Source organism: Microcaecilia unicolor, chromosome 5 (assembly GCF_901765095.1).
Source record: "Microcaecilia unicolor chromosome 5, aMicUni1.1, whole genome shotgun sequence".
Lineage (NCBI taxonomy): Eukaryota > Metazoa > Chordata > Amphibia > Gymnophiona > Siphonopidae > Microcaecilia > Microcaecilia unicolor.
Genome location: NC_044035.1, coordinates 227,915,820 through 227,935,756, shown reverse-complemented (window position 1 = coordinate 227,935,756; position 19,937 = coordinate 227,915,820). Strand labels below are relative to the sequence as shown.

Genomic DNA, 19,937 nt, shown 5'->3' with positions numbered 1-19,937 from the left:
ACCTTCTTATTCGGAAAAGCTTACACTCCTGACCCGCCCTGCACCGCTGCCTATTGAATTCAATTTCTCTTTTCACATTTCCCCACCTCTGCTATTACTCTCTAGCCTCTTTCACTACAATGCCGTTGACTGTTTGTTGTAGAATTGATGTATGACTTTTGTAAATTTCTGCAAGCCACATTGGGCCTGCCCTTGGGTGGGAAAATGTGGGATATAAATGCTATAAATAAATAAATAAACTGCAAACTTTCAACAGCTTTTCAAATTAAATCATGGCATATTTTTCTCAGTCATTTCAGTTGCCCTTGAGCATTGGCATAGGTTAAATAATATCTGTGTTTGGACAGAATAGCAATTTGTAAAATGATGATCCTCTCTAAGGTTTTGTATCTCTGCCAGACATTATTAATTGGTATCCAGGGCCGTGCCAAGGGTCTGTGGTGCCCCCCTGCAGATTATCAGTTGGTGTCGTCCCCCCCCCCCCCCCCGACTCGCTTCTTCATTAGATGTTTCTCCATTGCTACCTGTCTTTCCTTTAGACTGAAAACTACAGGCCCAGCCAGACCTGACAAAAGGGTCTACCACACCCTTCAATGTCAAGCATATACTAGAAAACTGTAAATTAGCTTACACAGGAAAGCAGTTTAAAAAAATAAACACAATTCCTGCTGTTTCTTAACACTGCTCTCCAGAGAAAGCACTGCCTTTATAAAGAGGCTTTTCAGTGGGACAGCATATTAAAAACTATTAGCATAATTAGGAATGGCCAGCCCTTGTAACTGCAGAGACCTAAGCTTTGATTATGCATGTTCCTGTCTTTGTTACAGTGAGGGGGGGGGGGGGTCTCTTCATCTCATTTACACAGTCTGACCTCCCTGGCTCACTGGGAGCCCAGTCTCTTGGAGACTGCTATACATTGCAAAATAAGATAGCAGATGTAAATTCTCAAAGTGGACATATTCCAAACACTAAAATGAAAATAAAACAATTTTTTTCTATCTTTGTTGGCTGGTGACTTTCTTTTTCTGATCATGCTGGCCCAGTATCTGATTCTGTTGCTGGTATCTGTCCTCTTCTCCGTTTCCAGGGCTTCCTTTCCACTGTATGTATCCCTCATTGATAAGTCTCTGACTCTAAAGTTTAGCAATTTCATTAAAGCAAAATGTATTTTCACACATCACAAACTCTTCCTATCCAAGCAGAATGTTTTATATAAAAACAAACACACAAAAAAAGCAATCAGATTTTTACTTACCAGCTATTCTACACTATACGTCAGTTAAACTTCCTCTTTGAACCTCAGCCAATTAAATGGATTTTAGTTGTAGCTATGATAATTATGTACACATCATTGCATTCATGCCCTCCTCTCAGTGTACATGCTCAAAAAACAAAAACTTTGAACCACTTACAGATAACAATTACACTATTTATTTTTTTTTCTCCCCAGTCTCACTTGCACACCTGCCTCCAAACCTGTTCTCTTTAATTTGAATGTTGTTCCAGGCAGCTCACCCTGAATGAAAGTTGTTCACACACCAAAGCCATAAATAGCTGCTGGTTGTACTCTTTGAAGCATAGCAGAGCAGTGTCTGTCTCAGCACTGCTGGGCTACTTCCTGATGTGGGAAGGGCAGGGGAGAGAGGAGAATCACAACTTCAGGTAAAAGATTTTGCAAGTGAGTGGCGCCCTCTACAGGTCGGCGCCCCCCTGCATTGCTTACCTCGCTTACTGTGTCAGCACGGCCCTGTTGGTATCCCTGCTGCCAAACTCATTTCATTACAGAGAAAAGTATTCTTGTTTATTTGGAAGAAGTGCCCACCTCGAGTATCTAAAAGCATTTATAACAGAAGGAGTTCCTAAGGTGGAATGTGGGTCCCTGATTTAAAAAAATATTATTGGACAGCCCATTTTCGACCCGTATTTGAGTGGTATGAATCTAAGTCCAAAGGGTGGGTACACATTGAGAGGGAGTACATGCGATCAGATCAGTGGCCTAATTTACTCTGGATACCTGTGGAGTCTAAACTCCAGCTGCAGGATCTTAATTCATTTTTGGAACATACTATGGAACTTCGAAGCATATGAATGTCTCAAAATGCCCAGACGTCCATGTACTTGAAATGTCCAAATCCCGATTTTGCAAAGGCAGGAAAGGGATGCCCAACACTGCAGTACGTCCAAATAGCAAGGTGTCATGTTGTGGGCATGTTTTGGGCGAGATTAGTGAGTGCCCAAAATCCAGACGTCCAGCTGTGATAACCGAACAGGAAGAAATGTCAAAGTCTAAAAAGAGGATGTCCTAAGTTAGACCTCTTTTAATCACGTCTAGAGTACAAACAGGAGCTCTGATTAAGCATTGGAGGAATTAAGGCATGGCACCTCCCTCCAGTGGTGTAGACAAGAATTTGTTTACAGGGGGTGCACTGGCCCCGCCCGCCCAGTACCTTAAAATCATCTCTGTTGCAGTCTTCACCTGAGCATTGGCACTCATAGGCGGCCTGCACCAGGATTTCCTCGCTGAACCGTCTCCCCTTCTGACACAACTTCCTGTTTTGTGAGGGGTGGGATGGTTCAGGGAGGAAGTCCTGGTGCAGGCCGCAGGCAGCCTATGAGTGCCACTGCCGCTGTCCACTTGAAGACTGCAGCAGAGATGATTTTAAGGTATGGGGGGGAGGGGGGGGGGTCTGACAGGGTTGCATACACAACACAAAGTTAAGAGGGAATAGGCTTAGGAGTAACCTAAGGAAGTATTATTTCACAGGAAGGGTGGTGGAGGCATGGAATGGCCTCCCGGTGGAGATGGTGGAGTCGAGGACTGTTCCAGAATTTAAAAATGATAGACTTTGATGGAACAAAGTGTATCATTTTATTCCCTTATTATATTGGCAGTTAGGGCCTGTCATGCATATAAGCATAAGTTTTTGTTTGATATGGGGTGACCTTTGGCCTTGGTATGTACAGTCATCATTTTAGCTCCCTCCACCCTTACAGGTTTACCCACACCCACTCACTTTTCCTTCTGATCGTTTATCTGGATACAGCAGGCGTCCTTAGTCATAGGAGTCTCTGGCTTAGTTGCTGACCAGCAACTTATCACAAGTTAGCACAGGCCAAAATGTCAAACCACAAATTTCTACAGCCTTAGAAAGGTATTTACCAGGAAAAAAGCACATTTATAATTCTCTTGCAACTCTTAAGTCTGCTTTCAGCTCAAGGAGAGCAAAACAGCTTATAATAAAACTAGAAATATGTATGGTTTGTACCTTTTCATGGCCTTTATGATATACACTCCCCTCTTGAGGGGCCTCAAACTGAGCAGAGAGCCCACACTATGACTAGGTTCTTCAGGCTTTGGAGGCCTCATTAGACAGAGAAGTAAGTGATGGACCCAAAACAAATTATAGTCTATATCTACCCCTAGAAGGGAACATGAGAGTAGGGAAGCTAGGCTAGAGCATGGACTACCATTACCTTTGTAGCTGCAGTAGCCATAATTTGGCAGCATGCAGTCATGGCACAGGAAACAGAACTGAGGATGGCGAGCCACAATGTGCCTTCACTAGCAGGTGGACATATTGACAGCTCCCAGGGAAAACTCTACTTTTATTTGCTACATATTATACTGTATTGGGAGTTTATTTGTTATTGTTTCAGTAATTACTGATTGGCTTCTTTGACAATTTGAATAAACATTTATTATGTCTAATACTTATTTAGTAGCCAGAGTTTTTCTTGCCTGGAGAGTAAAGATTTACTCTTTCAGAAGTTTACTTCTGTTGCAGAGGCAAGACAGAAGTAAACAAAGCCTAGTGGTTAGGGTGTAGTGGACTGTAAACCAAGGGAGGCAGGTTTTTATTTATTTTTGTTACATTTGTACCCCGTGCTTTCCCACTCATGGCAGGCTCAATGCGGCTTACATGGGCAATGGAGGGTTAAGTGACTTGCCCAGAGTCACAAGGAGCTGCCTGTGCCTGAAGTGGGAATTGAACTCTGTTCCTCAGTTCCAAAGTCCACCACCCTAACCACTAGGCCACTCCTCCACTCTTTTTTTTTTAATTGGGTGCCCTCCAGAAACAGAAAAATGTCTACTGTATCTAAATATATAAGCCACCTGCAAGTATGAAAACTATTGAAGTGGTGTACATTCAGGTACAGTAGGTAGTTTTCTGTTCCTGGAGGGCTCACAGTTACAAAATAAGAGTTATTCTATAGCTTGCACATGCAGATTTGCTATGTGCACAGTGTTCTAGTGTTGGAGAAGCACTGCAGTATCTGTTGCCTTGGGAGAGTGGCAAGCTCTAGTTAAACTGTAAAATCCATTCTTTGAAACTGGAATTTTTAAATGAAATTTCATACTTTAAGCTTCATTTTGCATAGCATGCTGTGGGCGAAGTGTCCAGGATGGGATGTTTAGAGTTTCCCCTGTATTTGCCAAATGTGGAGCCTTTTGTAAAATACATCCATTTGTATTTGCTGGCAAGAACAGTGGAAACACTGATTTTAGAAAAATAAGTGTGGATAAAAAAAGAGCAGCATCACGTAACAGCATCCACATAAAAGTGCCAGTACTTCTTTGTAGAAGTGATCATTTTGCTACGTCCATGTATAAGTGTTGAGACCTGATGTATAATGACCTGGTTTTTAAGTAATACATATATAAATGGTGCCAATTAAAAAAGTCAATATCAATCAAAATACAGGTTTGAACCTATTATGCTGTGAGTTGAATGTCCCAGTCCGTCCCACTAATTTCAAACTGAAACTAGTGCAGTACTACTTAGCAAACAGAACCTCAAACTTCCAGTAGGGAAAATACCAAAGGCACCAAGAAATCCACTACTCTTCAAGGGAAACAAGGTTATATCATAGGTTCTAGTTAGATATGGAAAAGAGGAAAAAAGAAACACTCGTAAAAACTCTACATAAGGGAGAAAACTGGGTGGTTCAACCCCCCCCCCCTCCCCAATTCCACTTAGTCAAAAGGGACAGGTAGGAAGTTCTCCTAGCAGTAACAAAATCTAAGGATACATCCTAACCAAAATGCAGAAAAAACTGCTTAGACATCTGTTCAGCTGAAGAACTCAAATGAAAAAAATCTTAAAATATCAGTCACAGCAAAAAAGGGAATCAGCAAACCTTTTTTTAACTTTAAATTAAATATTAATAGCCAAGGTATTAAGGGCATTAACCCCCTCGATCTTTCATATTAAACCCTGGATAAAATAAGCACTTTTTAAAAAGTTGCGCTTACTTCAGAGCAGGTGTTAAAGCCAACCAGGAAATTAATTGGAATATACATGTATTCTCATTGTAAAAAGGGAAATACATATGTAGAGGGTAGATATTCAAATGGGTTTAAGCATGCAGCAGAGCCCCCTTAAACCCCAGTCAGTAGGCTGGGGGGGGGGGGGGGGGGGAGGGATATTCAGTGTCACTTAAAAACACAGTGCTGCAATCTCCTGTCCTGGCTGCATCACTGCCCAGTTAACTACTGGCTCCTCCCCAATGCCTTGCTTGGACCACCCCCAGAGCTATGTGTGTACCAGCCTTATATAGTGCTGGTGCCTGCATAGCTAAACGGACAGACTAAACCACACCAAATGCAGTCCTACTTTTGTCTTCTTAGCTGTACAGGTTCCAGCACTGATTGTCATCCAGCACCTACACCTCCTTCGGGTTCACACCTAGACCAGACATGGTCCAGCATTGAATACTCCGGTTTAATTCAGCCTGAGGCTGGTAGTGGTTTGAAAACCACTGTCTGCCACAGGCTGAACATCAAGGGTAGTATTTCAAACCACTCAAAACACACTTATGACATATCCTTTTAAAATTTGGCATCCCAACTATCTATATATGTAGGTGGCAGCTTTTTGAAATTGCTATTTACATGTGTAGCCAATCTACAAGTGCCAAAGCTGGTATTTGCACATGTGGATGCTTTTAAAATTACCTTCTTTGTTTATTTTTGTTACATTTGTACCCCGCACTTTCCCACTCATGGCAGGCTCAATGCAGCTTACATAGGGCAATAGAGGATTTAGTGACTTGCCCAGAGTCACAAAGGGCTGCCTGTGCCAGGAATTGAACTCAATCTGTAGCTAGGTGTTCCCATTCACCAGTCCCTCGGAGAAAATAGAATGGCTTACAATGTAACACATGAACAGCAGGATATTAGTTCTCACAAAATCTGTCCTCCTTCCCTTGGAGCTAGCATCCCTTAATAATAGTTATGCATGGAATTAAGGTGGCTCTGGACAAAAACATGTACAGTTCACTGGGCTAGAAAGGTATGCAAGCTTCAAGAGCTTTGATAAACGTTTTTTTTCTGGCTCTAATTCCATTAGATGTTATCCATTCGTGAGGACTGATATCTTGCTCTCCTCAGAGAACACTTGTTAATAGATACTTTGCTCGTTTGCTTTTTTTGCTGCTATAGTCTATATAAAAAAATGTCTTCTTCCTGGTTTTTGCATCCATAGATGACTGTATATATTATTGCCTTGTGTTCTATTTGCAGTCAAAAGAGCAGTTTAACATAGCTAAATATGTTTTTAAATGTGTACATTTATATAGTTTACATAAAATATAAGCTCTAATAATATTTTATAGTGTGTGGGTCTTGTGCTTTGAACAGAACTGGCTCTAGGCTAATAGGTGCTAGGGTTACCTCTTTTTGAGGACATGGTTCTGCTATATCTTTTTTGAGATACAGCGACTAGAATAGAACACAGTACTCAAGGTGAGGTCGCACCATGGAGCAATACAGAGGCAGTATAATATTCTTGACCTTATTTTCCATCCCTTTTCTAATAATTCCTAGCATCCTGTTTGCTTTTTTGGCTGTTGCCGCACACTGGGCAGAAGATTTCAGCATATTGTCTACAATGATACCTAGATCTTTACTTGATGCTGATTCCTAAGGTGGACCCTAGCATCAGGTAACTGTGATTCGGATTATTCTTACCAATGTGCATCACTTTGTATTTGTTCACATTAAATTTTATCTGCCATTTGGATGCCCAGTCTTCCAGTTTCCTAAGGTCTTCCTGCAATTTTTCACAGTCCGCATGCGTTTTGACAATATTGATTGGTTTTGTGTCATCTGCTCCCGACACGCCCCCTTGCTATTTGGACAAACTGTAGTGTTGGCCATTTTGTTTCTGCCTTTCCAAAATTACTATTTGAAAGATTTTAGCAGATGGATTTTTTTGGGAGGCATTTTGAGACGTCTATGTGCTATGAGCACCGTAGAGGAATAAAAGAGAAAATACTAAAGAAATGAAAGGAAGCCCGGAAAACAGGTTTTAAAAGAGAAGGAATGAGGAGCCAGACAGTAAATGAAGAGAGAGTCTAGAGCAAACAAAGAGAAGTACACTGTAGGTGTGTTCAAGGCCAGAATGTAAATAATTTGTGTGCATAGTACTACTACTACTACTTAACATTTCTAGAGCGCTACTAGGGTTACACAGCGCTGTACAGTTTAACAAAGAAGGACAGTCCCTGCTCAAAGGAGCTTACAATCTAAAGAACAAAATGTCAAGTTGGGAAAGTCTAGATTTCCTGAATAGAGGTATAGTGGTTAGGTGCCGAAGGTGACATTGAAGAGGTGGGCTTTGAGCAAGGATTTGAAGATGGGCAGGGAGGGGGCCTGGCGTATGGGCTCAGGGAGTTTATTCCTAGCATGGGGTGAGGCGAGGCAGAAAGGGCGGAGCCTGGAGTAGGCGGTGGTGGAGAAGGGTACTGAAAGGAGTGATTTGTCTTGAGAGCGGAGGTTACGGGTAGGAACGTAAGGGGAGATGAGGATAGAGAGGTAAGGACGGGCTGCAGATTGAGTGCATTTGTAGGTTAGCAGGAGAAGCTTGAACTGTACCTGATCGGTACCTGATCGGAAGCCAGTGAAGTGACGAGGAGAGGGGTGATACGAGCATATCGGTCTAGGCGGAAGATAAGATGCGCAGCAGAGTTCTGAACGGATTGAAGGGGGGATAGATGGTTAAGTGGGAGGCCAGTGAGGAGTAGGTTGCAGTAGTCAAGGCGAGAGGTAATGAGAGAGTGGATGAGAGTTCGGGTGGTGTGCTCAGAGAGGAAAGGGCGAATTTTGCTGATGTTATAGAGGAAGAAGCGACAGGTCTTGGCTATCTGCTGGATATGCGCAGAGAAGGAGAGGGAGGAGTCGAAGATGACTCCGAGGTTGCGGGCAGATGAGACGGGGAGGATGAGGCTGTTATCAACTGAGATAGAGAGTGGAGGGAAAGGAGAAGTGGGTTTGGGTGGGAAGACAATAAGCTCGGTCTTGGCCATGTTCAGTTTCAGGTGGCGGTTGGACATCCAGGCAGCAATGTCGGATATGCAGGCTGATACTTTGTCCTGGGTTTCCGCAGTGATGTCTGGTGTGGAGAGATAAAGCTGGGTGTCGTCAGCATAAAGATGATATTGGAAACCATGGGATGAGATCAGGGAGCCCAGGGAAGAAGTGTAGATTGAAAAAAGAAGGGGCCCAAGGACAGATCCCTGAGGAACTCCAAAAGAGAGCGGGATGGGGGTGGAGGAAGAACCATGAGAATGTACTCTGAAGGTACGGTGGGAGAGATAAGAGGAGAACCAGGAGAGGACAGAGCCCTGGAACCCAAATGAGGACAGTGTGGCAAGAAATAAATTGTGTTTGACAGTATCAAAAGCGGCGGATAGGTTGAGGAGGATGAGGATGGAGTAGTGGCCTTTGGATTTGGCAAGGAAGCGGTCATTGCAGACTTTAGACAGCGTCGTTTCTGTCGAGTGTAAGGGGCGAAAGCCGGATTGAAGCAGATCAAGGATGGCATGAGAGGAGAGAAAATCAAGGCAACGGCTGTGAACGGTGCGTTCAAGTACCTTGGAGAGGAAGGGTAGGAGGGAAATGGGGCGGTAGTTGGAGGGACAGGTAGGGTCAAGTGATGTTTTTTTTGAGGAGTGGTGTGACTACAGCATGCTTGAAGGTGTCAGGGACAGTTGCAGTGGAGAGAGAGAGGTTGAGGGTATGACAGATGGAGGGGGGTGACAGTAGGAGAGATGGTGTTAAGTAAGTTGATGGGGATGGAGTCAGAGGAACAGGTGGTGCATTTCGAGGAGGAAAGAGGATGGGCGGTTTCCTCTTCGGTGATATCAGGAAACGAGGAGAAGGAGGCCTAGGTTGGTTGGTTGAGGGAGTGGGTTATAGGGTGAAGAGGAGGAGATGGTTTGGTGGTGAATTCGAGGTTGATTTTCTGCACCTTGTCGCGGAAGTAGTCAGCCAGTGATTGAGGAGAGAGTGAGGGGGGTGGGAGCGGAGGGCACTTTGAAGAGGGAGTTAAGGGTGGCGAAGAGACGACGAGGGTTAAAGCTGAGGGAATTAGTCAATTGGGTGTAATAGTCCTGTTTGGCAAGGAATAGGGAGGACTGGAAGGAGAATAGCATGAATTTGTAATGAATGAAATCAGATTTTCTCCAGAGGCGTTCAGCCGATCGGGCACAGGAGCGAAGGTAACGGGTGCAAGGGGTCGTCAGCCAGGGCTGGGGATTAGTGCGCCTTGTGGGATGGGAGATGGATTGTGCAAGGGTGTCCAGAGCAGAGGAGAAAGTGGCATTGTAAGTGGAGACAGCCTTGTCGACAGACTCGGAGGACATGATGGAAGGGAGGAGATTAGAGATACTAGAGGCTAAGGTGAGAGGGTCGACAGCCTGGAGATTCCTGGAAGTAGTGGTTAGTGTTGGGCGGGACTGAGGGGGAGGGTGATGAAGTGTGAAGGTGATCAGGTGATGGTCGGAGAGAGGAAGAGCTGAGGCGCAGAAATTGGAGGGTGAGCAGGTAGAGGAGAGGACGAGGTCAAGGCAGTGGCCAGATTGGTGAGTAGGGGTGGTGGAGCTCAGTTGGAGTTTGAAGGAGGAGGTTAGAGTGAGGAACTGAGAAGCGTATGAGTCGCAGGGCCGTGCCAACACGGTAAGCGAGGTAAGCATGGCAGGGGGGTGCCTCCCTTTGGGGGGTGCCGCCGCACCATGCTTACCTCGCTTGCCCTCTCGCTCCCATTGTTCAACTGCCCGCCCTCTTCCCCCCCCCCCCCCCAACATCCCTTTTCTTTTTTTTTCCTTTTTAAATTTACCTCCGTGGCGGTTCCGGCAGCGCAGCGTCAGTGAAGGACGCGGCGCTCCCGAAGTCTTTAGCCTTCCCTTCGCTGTGTTCCGCCTTCTTCTGACGTCATTTCCTTGATGTCATTTCCTTGACGTCAGAAGAAGGCGGAACACAGCGAAGGGAAGGCTAGAGACGTCGGGAGCGCCGCCTCCCTCACTGACGCTGCGTTGCCGGAACCGCCACGGAGGTAAATTTAAAAAGAAAAAAAAAAAGAAAAGGGATGTTGGGGGGAGAGAAGAGGGCGGGCAGTTGAACAAGGGAGCGGGAGGGAAGGGGAGAGACGAGAGCATGGATGCGAAGGGGGAGAGGAGAAGAGGGCGGGCCAGGCCAGGCCAGGCCAACTGGGACATGATGGGACATGGGAGCGAGAGGAGAGAGAGGAGCATGGATGCGAGGGGGGGTCATGGAAGGGAGAGAGGGGAATTGCTGGATAGGGATTAATGGAGGGTGACAGAGGAGCATGGATGGGATGGGCAGGGCTCAGGGAGAGAGGGAAATTGCTGGAAAGGGATGAATGGAGGGGGCAGGGGACAGAGGAGCATGGATGGGCATGGATTGGGAGGGCAGGGCTCAGGGAGAGAGGGGAATTGCTGGAAAAGGATGAATGGAGGGGGCAGGGGACAGAGGAGCATGGATGGGAGGGCAGGGCTCAGGGAGAGAGGAGAAATTGCTGGACATAGAGGGGAGGGAAGAGAGATGAAGGAGATGAAATGAGGGAAAAGGAAGAGAGGAGAAAAACTGCACATGGATGAATTAAATAGGCAGAAGCTGAGGACCAGAAATGAAGAGGAAAGGAAAGAAATAAATGGAAAGGAAGCCCTGGAAACGGAGTTAAGAGGACAGATAGCAGCAGAATCAGATACTGGGCCAGCATGATCAGAAAAAGAAAGTCACCAGACAACAGAGGTAGAAAAAAATCATTTAATTTTCATTTTAGTGTTTGGAATATGTCCACTTTGAGAATTTACATCTGCTATCTTATTTTGCAATGTATAGCAATTTGTTTCTAAGAATATTGCTGACAATTCCTGTCAGTGTGGCAAGTGGTGAGCGATCATTTTTACGGGGGGGGGGGGGGGGGGGGAGGGGGAGGGCCGCCGCCGCCGCCAACTGATAGTCTGCAGGAGGGGCGCCAACTGATAGTCTGCAGGGGGGCGCCAGAGACCCTAGGCACGGCCCTGATGAGTCGGATGGGTTATCAGTGTATATGTTAAAGTCTCCAAGAGTGAGGGATGGGGATGAAGGCTCGAGAAAAACGGAGAACCAGGCATCGAAGTCGGTAAGGAAGGAAGAGAGGGACTTATCAGGGGTACGGTAAATGACTGCAACTCTGAGTGGCAGCAGGTAGAATAGACGGATGGAGTGAACTTCAAAGGATGAGACGCAGTGAGACTGCGGTAGGGGGAGAGGTTGAAAACTGCAGGAGGGCGAAAGTAGTAACCCGACGCCGCCACCGCGGCCAGCTGGGCAGGGAGAATGGGAGAAAAGATAACCTCCATGACTAAGGGCCGCGACTGAGGCAGAGTTGTCAGGGGTGAGATAGGTTTCAGTTAGGGCGAGCAGTTGAAGGGAACGGGAGATGAAGAGATAATGGGTGAATGAAAGTTTGTTGCAGACCGAGCGGGCGTTCCACAGGGCACACGAGAAGGGGAGGGAGGAGGGCGGGAGGAGGGGGATAGAGATGAGATTGGAGACATTGCGGAAACGTTTGCATGGATGAGACAAGGACGAGGACAGGTGAGGGGGACCAGGGTTGGGATTGATGTCTCCCGTGGATAGCAGGAGGAGGAGCAAGAAAGTGCGGAGGAGGGTGGGGGAGGTAGGGCGACGAGGAATGATATCACTGCGACTGAAATGACAGGGACCTGGGGAAAGGAAGAAGCGATATGATAGATGATGATAGAATCTCTGTCCACGTGGGGGTTGTCTACAGACCTCCGACACAATTGGAGGAATTAGATAAAGACCTGATCGCAGATATTCAAAAGTTGGGAAGCAAGAGAGAGGTGCTGTTGCTGGGAGATTTCAATCTGCCAGATGTAGATTGGAAGGTTCCGTCTGCGGAATCGGAAAGAAGTAGAGGGATCGTGGATGCTTTCCAAAGTGTTTTGCTCAGACAAATGGTGATGGAACCCATGAGGGAGGGAGCGACACTGGATCTGGTGCTCACAAATGGGGATAGCATGTCAAATATCCGAGTGGGAGCCCACCTGGGCAGCAGTGACCATCAAACGGTTTGGTTTGATATAACAGCTAAAGTGGAGAGCGGCCACTCAAAACTCAAAGTCCTGGATTTCAAGCGTGCTGACTTTAGTAAAATGGGGGACTACCCTGAGGAAGGAGATGAAGGGCTGGGAGGAAGTACAAGAAGTGGAAGGACAGTGGTCCAGGCTGAAAGAAGCTATAAATAGGGCCACGAACCTTTATGTAAGGAAAGTAAATAAAAGCAAGAGAAAAAGGAAACCGATATGGTTCTCCAAGCAAGTGGTTGAGAAAATAAAGGCTAAAGAGTTGGCGTTCCAGAAATACAGAAAAACTCAAGAAAAGGAACACATGGAGGAATACCGGATGAAACTGAAAGAAGCCAAGAGAGAGATACGACTGGCAAAAGCGCAAGCGGAAGAACAAATGGCTAGAAATGTAAGGAGGGGTGACAAAAATTTCTTCGGGTATATTAGTGAAAGGAGAATGACTAAAAAGGGAATTGTGAGACTAAAAGATACTGCGAACCGCTATGTGGAAAATGATGAAGAAAAAGCAAATTTGCTAAATAGATACTTTTGTTCTGTTTTCACAGAAGAAAATCCTGGAGAAGGACCGCGATGGACTGGAAATAGTACAAATGAAAATGAAGTGGATAGAGCACCTTTCACGGAAGAAAGTGTGTATCAACAACTTGAAAAGCTAAAGGTGGACAAAGCCATGGGACCGGACGGGATCCATCCCAGGATATTGAGGGAGCTCAGAGAGGTTTTGGCGGGTCCTCTTAAAGATTTGTTTAATATATCCTTGCAGACGGGAAAGGTTCCGAGGGATTGGAGAACGGCGGAGGTGGTCCCTCTTCACAAAAGTGGTGATAGGGAAGAAGCTGGAAACTACAGGCTGGTAAGCCTCACTTCGGTTATTGGAAAAGTAATGGAAGCGATGCTGAAGGAAAGGATAGTGAAGACAGGCCCCCTCCCTGCCCATCTTCAAAGCCTTGCTCGAAACCCACCTCTTCAGTGTCGCCTTCGGCACCTAACCATCATACCTCTATTCAGGAAACCTGGACTGTCTCTATGTGACATTTCGCCCTTTAGATTGTAAGCTCCTTGGAGCAGGGACTGTCCTTTATGTCAATTTATGTTAATCTGTACAGCGCTGCATAACCCTAGTAGCGCTCTAGAAATGTTAAGTAGAAGTAGTAAGTAGTAATTTCCTGGAAGCCAATAAGTTGCAAGATCCGAGACAACATGGTTTTACCAAAGGGAAATCGTGCCAAACAAATCTCATTGAGTTCTTTGATTGGGTGACAGGAGAATTGAATCAGAGACGAGCTATGGATGTAATCTACTTAGATTTCAGCAAAGCTTTTGACACGGTTCCCCACAGGAGGCTCTTAAATAAACTGGATGGGCTGAAGATAGGACCTGAAGTGGTGAACTGGATTAGGAACTGGTTGATGGACAGACGCCAGAGGGTGGTGGTGAATGGAATTCGCTCGGAGGAGGGAAAGGTGAGTAGTGGAGTGCCTCAGGGATCGGTGCTGGGGCCGATTCTTTTCAATATATTTGTGAGTGACATTGCCGAAGGGTTAGAAGGTAAAGTTTGCCTATTTGGGGATGATACTAACATCTGTAACAGAGTGGACACCCGGGAGGTAGTGGAGAACATGAAAAGGATCTGAGGAAGCTAGAAGAATGGTCTAAGGTTTGGCAATTAAAATTCAATGCGAAGAAATGCAAAGTGATGCACTTAGGGAATAGAAATCCACGGGAGACGTATGTGTTAGGCGGGGAGAGTCTGATAGGTACGGGCGGAGAGAGGGATCTTGGGGTGATAGTATCTGAGGATTTGAAGGCGACAAAACAGTGTGACAAGGCGGTGGCCGTAGCTAGAAGGTTGTTAGGCTGTATAGAGAGAGGTGTGACCAGCAGAAGAAAGTGGGTGTTGATGCCCCTGTATAAGTCGTTGGTGAGGCCCCACCTGGAGTACTGTGTTCAGTTTTGGAGGCCGTATCTTGCTAAGGATGTAAAAAGAATTGAAGCGGTGCAAAGAAAAGCTACGAGAATGGTATGGGATTTGCGTTACAAGACGTATGAGGCGAGACTTGTTGAACTAAACATGTATACTCTGGAGGAAAGGAGAAAGAGGGGTGATATGATACAGACGTTCAAATATTTGAAAGGTATTAATCCGCAAACGAATCTTTTCCGGAGATGGGAAGATGGTAGAACGAGAGGACATGAAATGAGATTGAAGGGGGGGCAGACTCAAGAAAAATGTCAGGAAGCATTTTTTCACGGAGAGAGTAGTGGATGCTTAGAATGTCCTCCTACGGGAGGTGGTGGAAATGAAAACGGTAATGGAATTCAAAGATGCGTGGGATAAGCATAAAGGAATCCTGTGCTGAAGGAATGGATCCTCAGGAGCTTAGTCAAGATCGGGAGGCGGGGCTGGTGGTTGGAAGGCGGGGATAGTGCTGGGCAGACTTATATGGTCTGTGCCAGAGCCGGTGGTTGGGAGGCTGGGCTGGTGGTTGGGAGGCGAGGATAGTGCTGGGCAGACTGATACGGTCTGTGCCAGAGCCGGTGGTTGGGAGGCAGGGCTGGTGGTTGGGAGGCGGGGATAGTACTGGGCAGACGTATACGGTCTGTGCCAGAGCCGGTGGTTGGGAGGCAGGGCTGGTGGTTGGGAGGCGGGGATAGTGCTGGGCAGACTTATATGGTCTGTGCCCTGAAGAGCACAGGTACAAATCAAAGTAGGGTATACACAAAAAGTAGCAAATATGAGTTATTTTGTTGGGCAGACTGGATGGACTGTGCAGGTCTTTTTCTGCCGTCATCATCTACTATGAAGGCGACGAAGATGGGTTGCGCTTAGGAGGAATGGGGAAGGGTTCATGGCAGGAAGGAGGTGTTGAAGGTTGAGAGCTAGGAAGGAGGAGGAGGACAGTAGAGATGGTGAGGTGGTGTGGGGCAGGGGTGTGTGGGGTATTGCAGTAGTTTATAAAATATGCATAAACATTTGCCCACAACTTTTGTCTATCTGTGATTTCCGGCACTTTTCACCTAGCATTTTTAATAAAGACACTTACATGTCTATGTGCCTTTATGAAATAGGCTGAAGATCATGTGATATGGTGAGCCCTGGGAGGACATGTACTTCTCCTCTTCCGCTTTGGCACTAAATGCGGAATTTGAATCGCATGGTTCACATTTTACATTCACTAATGAGCAGCAGAAGAGGAGGCTGTGGTCAGATATGCAGCTGCTCTTCTTTCTTTACATTTCTCATCAGCACTGGGGACTGCAGTGGGAGGAGGATATGTGTATGAGCATCAGAGCTGGGGGGGGGGGAGTAGAGAACTTGCGCTAATGCCAGTTACTTTCCATAGCCCAACCAAGCTGCACTTGTTCAGGCTGAAAAAACCTAGGTGTTCAGACCGAAAATAGTAGGACTTGCTGTGACATGTTGATTGCTTTGGATGTGCATTACTGAATACTGCAGTAATTCTTTTATTACACCTGCTTTCCCCTTTATGTAGCTTTCTGAGTCTTAAATTTAATACTACTCTTTTCTCTTATTTGCAGGACAGTGACAAGTCTCTCCTTATTGAAGACATCAAGCCTTCTGTGGAAGACCATGAAGAGGAAGTAGCAAATTCCACTGAAGAATCTGTAGAGAAACATGTAAATATATGTTTCCTTCCTCTTGTGCTGGTCTGTGCCTTCCAAAGACTATGGAAATATATTTTCAATAGGTTGTAGGGGTATGTAGGAGAAAATAGTTCTAATTTTGTTTTTATTTAGTCTGTACAAAAGCAAGCACTAAAATATCTTTAGAACACACTAAAACTATTTGGAGGGTAATTTTTCAAAGCTGTTTTCTGCAAGTAAAACAGTATTTTAGCCTTGGGAATGGGCCTTTATGAATATTCCTGCCTGACATTCAGGTAAAAGTATGCAGGCCATATCTACAGTGAAAAGAAGGGAAGACAAGATGGGATTTGCACTTACATATTTTTTGGATTTTCAAAAGTAGGTGTATACATTTTTTCAGATAAAATTATGTGCATCAAAGAACAAGTAAATTTCAAAACAAAAATATGTATATACTCTCACTTTGAAAAACGGATAGTCTTTATAGTGAAAAGTACCTGCATACCTTTTACTTCTATGGGCAGTTAAAAATCACAGTTATAAAACTGCTCCCTACCACATATGCTGAAGGAAAAAGAAAAGAAAAGAAAACAAAACAATGAAAGCACATATTTCTAGGCTGACTTACTGTGAAGGTATGTGTATATTTTCAAGTTTACAGTATACGAACTCCGCCCCCCACCCCTATATTCAGCTGATGGCAGGCAGTGAGTTTAGCTGCTGCCCCTGGCGCTGGTCCCAGATATTCAGTGCTGGGCTCTATCCTGGGACCAGCATTGAACTTCCAGTTTCACTTAACTGCTTACATGCTTTGGTTAGCTGCTAAGCGTTAAAATTCAGCAGAGAAAACCGGCTATCTTGCTCGGAATATTAGGGGTTAGCCGGCTAACCGCTATTTAACCAGCCAGGAGCTATTCCTAGCTGGTTAAATAGCATTGAATATTGGGCCCACTGACTTTTGGACATAAAGTACCTGCAAGATAATAAAAGTATACTTGTATCCTGATACATTTCACATCAGTGCTGTAAGCTAGCTGCATGCTTACAATGCATGCACTTTTTGGAAATTTAGAGTACCTGCATAGTTTCCAAATATGCCTCCAAGCTGTCATCATGTCTCAAGGCTGGCAATGCCCTGCCCCCTTCTGACTGGAAGTTTGCATTAAAGGGGCAGGATGTTGCAGGCCTGGAGTGCACATGGATACTGTAAAAGCTCTAAATTAGTCTTCTCCAACCTGCAGCCTCTCGGCCAAAACCCAGCCCACCAACTTAATTTTTCTGCCCCACAGAAGCTCAGTAGAAACACAGGTTCTTCGGACAAGATCCCTGTTTTCCTGCCACAACTCCTCTAATTGCAAGCTTGAGCCACGCGGTACCCGAAGTTTGGGTTGGTCCTGCAGTTTCAAGTTTCGCAAGACTTCATACTATGAGACCAGAATGGCTTGTAATAAAGTGCAGGGAGGTGGAGGGGGTTGCATATGAGTGAGAGAGAGAGAGAGAAAAAGAATTGGTGATGGTAGGGAGGCACATAAGAGAGAGAGGGAAAGAAAGAATGGGTGACAACAGGAGGGAGCACATATGAGAGAGAGAAAATGGGTGACGGCAGGGGGTACCTGTGAGAGAGAGAGAGAATGGTGACAGTGGGAGGCACATATGTGATTCTCAGAAAGAGAGCGTGAGTGAACACATGCACGTGTGTTTTGGCTCTCCGAATGTTACAAAATATAAAATGTGGCCCCCGATAGAAAAAGGTTGGACAACCCTGCCCTAAATGCATTTTGGGGATGGAAGTAGGGTGGCAGAAGAAAGTGAAGGGGAGTGATACTGGATACAGTAGATGCTGGATACCTGAGGGGTGTCAGGAAAGGAGAGATACTGGATACTTGGGAGAGAGCTGAAAGTAGACATGCTGGAAACGGCGGGGGGGGGGGGGGGGGGGGGGGGGAGGAAGAAGAGATGCTGGACATTTGGGTGGTGGAGAGAATGAGAGATGCTAGACTGTAAAGGGCTAGTGAAGGGAAAATGAAGGACTAAGAGGAATTCTAGAGAAGAGGAGATGATGGCCTGTGAGGAGGATAGTGAAGAGGCTGGACTATGGGGGAGCAGGTGCATGGCCAGCATTAGAGATCAAATAACTGAAAAAAATATCTAAAAGCACTGACAACATTAAGCACTTGGAGGTTTTTTGACTTATGAGGAGCCTGCACCGTATCTCATCATAGAAAACACTGTTTCGCTTGAGATACAAGGCAGTCTGTCATTCAAGTGACTATAACTAAGTGAATGCAGAGCATCTGAAGTCTTTCCTCCTTTCACCACAGAGAGTTAATCTTGTTCTAATATATAATGTACTACATCAACAAGCGGGAAGGCACAGGCTCATACCTCCTGTGTCAGGAAGCAGTCAGTTTGTGGATCTAGGCATCCAGCCAATTACCTGGCAGGGAAAAACAACAATCTGGCAGACAGACTGAGCAAAGTGGTCACTGAGCATGGGCGTATCCAGTGGCGTACCTAGGGTAGTTGACACCCGGAGCTAGTGATTTTTTAACACCCCACTCCAAAATCCAGTACTAGGCATACAGAGAATACAAAACACTCAGGACCTATAGAGCAATTCTAGCATACCATAAGCAGTCATTTCTACAAGTCACACAAGGAAAAGGCAAGCATCTTAAACACTACAGTGAGCACTAGAACATCAATTCACCTATTGTAAAACGAAACCAGACAGAATAGTACAGATCGTCGATCCTGCACAGTCAATGCCAACTGAAAGCCATGTCTTTTTCACAAACACATACACCCTAATCCACTATAAGTAATCATAAACTTTCTATTTAGACAAAAATTAAACTGAACCCCCAAGATGCCAGAATCTGCATACAATGCAACACCACAGAAACAAAATGTCCCTAGTACTGTGCAAAATATAAAGACAGCAGATGTAAATTTGAAAAAACAAATACCAGTCACCACTTTACAAATTAACAAATAGAAATAAAACAAATATAGAAAATAAAATACCATTTTATTGGACTAATGCATTTAGCTTTCAGAGGCCAAAACCTTCTTCCTCAGGCCAATACAGTATAGTGCTGTTACAGTATCCTATCCTGACCTGAGGAAGGGGGTTTTGTTCTCCGAAAGTTAGTCAAAATATATTAAAATTAGTCCAATAAAAAGATTACCTTATTTACATGTTCTGTTTATAAACATTTATTAACACATCTACAATACTACTTTATCCTAGAGCAAAAAAATAAAAATATATATTTTATTTACAGTTTGTTGTCTCTGGTTTCTGCTTTCCTCATCTTCTTTTCACCATCTTCCTTCCATCCAGCATCTGTCTTCACTCTCTCTCTGCCATCCAGTGTCTGCCCTCTCTGCAGTCCCTTCCATCCACTGTCTGCCCTTTCTCTCCGCCCCTTCAAGCCACCATTTGCCCTCCCTCTCCCATCCATCCAGGGTCTGCCCTCCCTCTCGCTGCCCCTTCTTTTCAGCCCCCAGTTCCAGCCCCATTATCCCACCTGCCCTAGTTCCAGCCCAGCCCACATCTCCCACCTGCCCCTCCTTTTCAGCCCCCAGTTTCAGCCCCACTATCCCACCAGTCCCCAGTTTCAGCCCCAGCCCTTTTCTCCCACCAGTCCTGAGCTTCAGCCCCCAGCCACTTCTCCCTATCCCCTTTTCAACCCCCAGTCCCCAGTTTCAACCCCAGCACTTTTCTCCCACCAGTCCCGAGCTTCAGCCCCAGCCACTTCTCCCTGTCCTCTTTTCAGCCCCCAGTCCCCACAGTTTCAGCCCCTGCCCCTTTTCAGCCCCCAGTTCCAGTCCCCTTCATCCACATGCCTTGCATTATGGCCCCCCTTTTCATCCCCAGACCCATTCTCCCACCTGCCTTAGGCATGGCCCCATTCTCCCTCCTG

The 19,937-nt window shown here is 45.6% G+C and overlaps 1 protein-coding gene across 2 annotated transcripts in view; it reads left to right on the top strand.

Annotated features, from left to right (window-relative positions):
* The window catches only part of LOC115470569 (SH3 domain-binding glutamic acid-rich-like protein), a 309,125-nt gene that overhangs the window by 175,014 nt on the left and 114,174 nt on the right, over positions 1-19,937 (top strand). For both annotated transcript variants that reach the window (XM_030203833.1, XM_030203832.1), the window contains exon 4: positions 15,940-16,038. In XM_030203833.1, the coding sequence (XP_030059693.1) occupies positions 15,940-16,038 (99 nt within the window). The remainder of the gene's footprint in view (positions 1-15,939; positions 16,039-19,937) is intronic.